The sequence below is a fragment of the Sycon ciliatum genome, chromosome 1, assembly GCF_964019385.1.
Source record: "Sycon ciliatum chromosome 1, ocSycCili1.1, whole genome shotgun sequence".
Taxonomy (NCBI): domain Eukaryota; kingdom Metazoa; phylum Porifera; class Calcarea; order Leucosolenida; family Sycettidae; genus Sycon; species Sycon ciliatum.
Window position 1 is genome coordinate 4,670,996 of NC_088643.1, and position 2,898 is coordinate 4,673,893.

At 53.0% G+C, this 2,898-nt stretch overlaps 1 protein-coding gene across 1 annotated transcript; it reads left to right on the forward strand.

The window, feature by feature from the left end:
• On the forward strand, nt 1-1,930 carry LOC135810611 (long-chain-fatty-acid--CoA ligase 5-like; the record flags this gene model as incomplete). The annotated part of the gene is given in 1 exon segment (XM_065324106.1): nt 1-1,930. A coding segment is annotated over 1 exon segment (1,451 nt), but the record flags the coding sequence as incomplete, so codon positions are not given.
• Nucleotides 1,931-2,898: the final 968 nt, after the last annotated feature.

Sequence of the window (2,898 nt, forward strand, 5' to 3'; positions counted from 1 at the left end):
GTGCGCCCAAGCTGCGCACCATCGTCAAGATGGGCGCCCTGACCAAGGAGGAAGAGGAGCGCGTTGCTAGCATGGACGTTCAGCTCCTGTGTTTGGCTGACCTGGAGACGCAAGGCAGTGCAGCACTCCAGGACGACATCCCGCCCGAACCTTCTGACCTCTGCACAATCTGCTACACGAGTGGCACCACTGGGCTACCCAAGGGCGCCATGCTTTCTCACGGCAATATTATCGCCGATATTTCTGGTCTGGTTTTCCTTACGCAGAATGTTGTCAACTGGGGAAATTCGACAGTGCATCTTTCGTACCTACCGCTGGCTCATATGTTTGAAAGAGGTGCCCAAGCCGTTGTGTTTGCCTATGGTGGTCGAATCGGGTTCTTCCAAGGCGATATCAAACTGCTTATGGAAGATCTTGGTGAGCTCAAGCCGACGCTCTTCCCGTCCGTCCCCCGTCTGCTCAACCGCGTGTATGACAAGGTAATGGATGGGGTTGCGATGTCCTCGCCGATCAAGCGCGCAATCTTCAACCTCGCCATGTCGCGGAAGCGCAGCGAGGTGAGCCGCGGTGTTATTCGCCGGGACAGCATCTGGGACAAGCTCGTCTTCAACAAGATCCAGCAGCGTCTGGGTGGTAACGTGGAGGTGTTGGTGACCGGTGCTGCGCCGATTTCTGACGCTGTTCTAGACTTCCTGCGCTGTGCCATGGGCTGTCCCGTGCTGCAGGGTTACGGCCAGACGGAAAGCTCGGCGGGCGCTACCATCACCATAGTGGGCGACAGCACGACGGGTAACGTGGGACCGCCGCTGTCGTGCAACGAAATCAAGCTGGTCAGCGTGCCGGAGCTCGGCTACCTCGCAGAAGAGGGACGCGGCGAGGTCTGCTTCCGCGGCCACAACATCTTCAAGGGATACTTGAAGGACGAAGCCAAGACTAAGGACACAATAGACGAGGAAGGCTGGCTGCACTCGGGTGACATTGGCCGTTGGAACGACGACGGCACACTGTCCATCATCGACCGCAAGAAGCAGATCTTCAAGCTAGCCCAGGGCGAGTATGTGGCTCCGGAGAAGGTGGAGATGGCATACCAATGCGCGCCGCTCGTCGGCCAGGTCTTCCTGCATGGCGACAGTCTTCAGTCGGCCTGCGTGGCCATCATCGTGCCCGACGAGGTCACACTACCGCGCTGGGCTACCGAGCACCACATCGCCGGCAACATGGAGGAGCTGTGCGAGAACGAGGCCGTGCGCAAGGCCGTTCTCTCGCAACTGACCGAGCTGGGCAAGAAGTCGGGTCTTAAAAGCTTCGAGCAGGCCAAGGCGCTGCACCTGCACCCGAAGCCGTTCACGGTCGAGGAAGAGCTCATGACGCCCACCTTCAAGCTGAAACGGCCGCAGCTCAAGAGCTACTTTAACGACAAGATCGAGGGAATGTATGCTCAACTTGCCTGAGTACAGCACGCGGGCTGCTCCCGTCCATACTAGAATTTTGAACTATATTTGCTAGAAATTCCATACCAGATTACTCATCCGTCTAATTCGTACTCCCCCGCCATGTCCAACTCTTTTATTATACATATCGACTCTTAATTTAATATTCACCACTGCGATTGTGGTGTATGGCTGCTGTGAGGTAAAGAAGGCCTTGTGTATATTTGTGAGATATTGTTACCGGTTTTTCTTCGTTTAGTTCTCTGTCTCCGTGCACATTCTTCTGTTTAGTTTAGTTTGTTCAGCTTTCGCTGTGAACAGTGTCCTGCCCTCCAACATCTCTGGCTTGTAGCCTGATATCGGTCCATAGTTCTGCACTGTATTAGCGAGAGTAAACGAGCAGCAGCTTATGTAACTTACTCTTGGTATTACAAAATAGGGAAGAAGTGGTGACTGCGGTTGCACAACTGTTGCATTGTACATTTACTCGGTTATATCAATGAGCTGCGTTCATTGAGAACACGGGCATGTGTGTGTGTGTGTGTGGTACATGGTGTGTGTGGTGTGTGTATGTATGTGCGCACTCGTGCGGGTGTCCCATATGGGGATTGCATTGTACATTTACTCGGTTATATCAATGAGCTGCGTTCATTGAGAACACGGGCATGTGTGTGTGTGTGTGTGTACATGGTGCACGTGTGTGGTGTGTGTATGTATGTGCGCACTCGTGCGGGTGTCCCATATGGTGCAGGCGCATGATGCGCAGTCGATTTCCAATTGAGATTTATGGATGTATGAACCAGGGAGTACATTTAGTACAATGCAGTACAGGTACTGCTTCCTGATTTGAACCAACAGTGGCAACCGCATACTGACTGGCTTTTGGATAATAATAAACATTATAATTATAGTTTTCACTGCTATCAGGTTCGGCCTCATTTTCTCTGTGCTGCCCTCATGAGTCCACAAAGGACGAAACGGTTCTGTCCGCAGATTGAGTAACGAACGGCATATTATCACATATGGGGAGCCGTAACATTTTTATGGATTGCTACTCCTGGTCCCTGGACCTGGCTGCTGGTGTCAACTTGTCTGCAGTCAAATGCCCATTTCATCATTCATTCACTAGCGCGTCCCACCTACATGTAGAACCTCGACCAGGACGGGTACATAGCCCCAGGGCCAGGCTTGTTTAGTACTTGGTACTACTGCCCTGGTCTGGGGCATGGTCTCGACTCGTGATGTCCCCTGCCCTCCTACAAATGTAGGCTGAGCCAAATGTAGCCCCTCTCACCGGCTCCCTGCCCCCGGCTGATCATGTCACATCATCAGCATCAGTGCTAGTGTCAGCCAGTGACCATACTGTGCATCTAAATCGCGAATGACGGGACCCGAACGCACCAGTAGCACGAGGTCGGGAGGGCACAGGATCACAGCAATTATCATAGGGTAACACCACCACTACTAT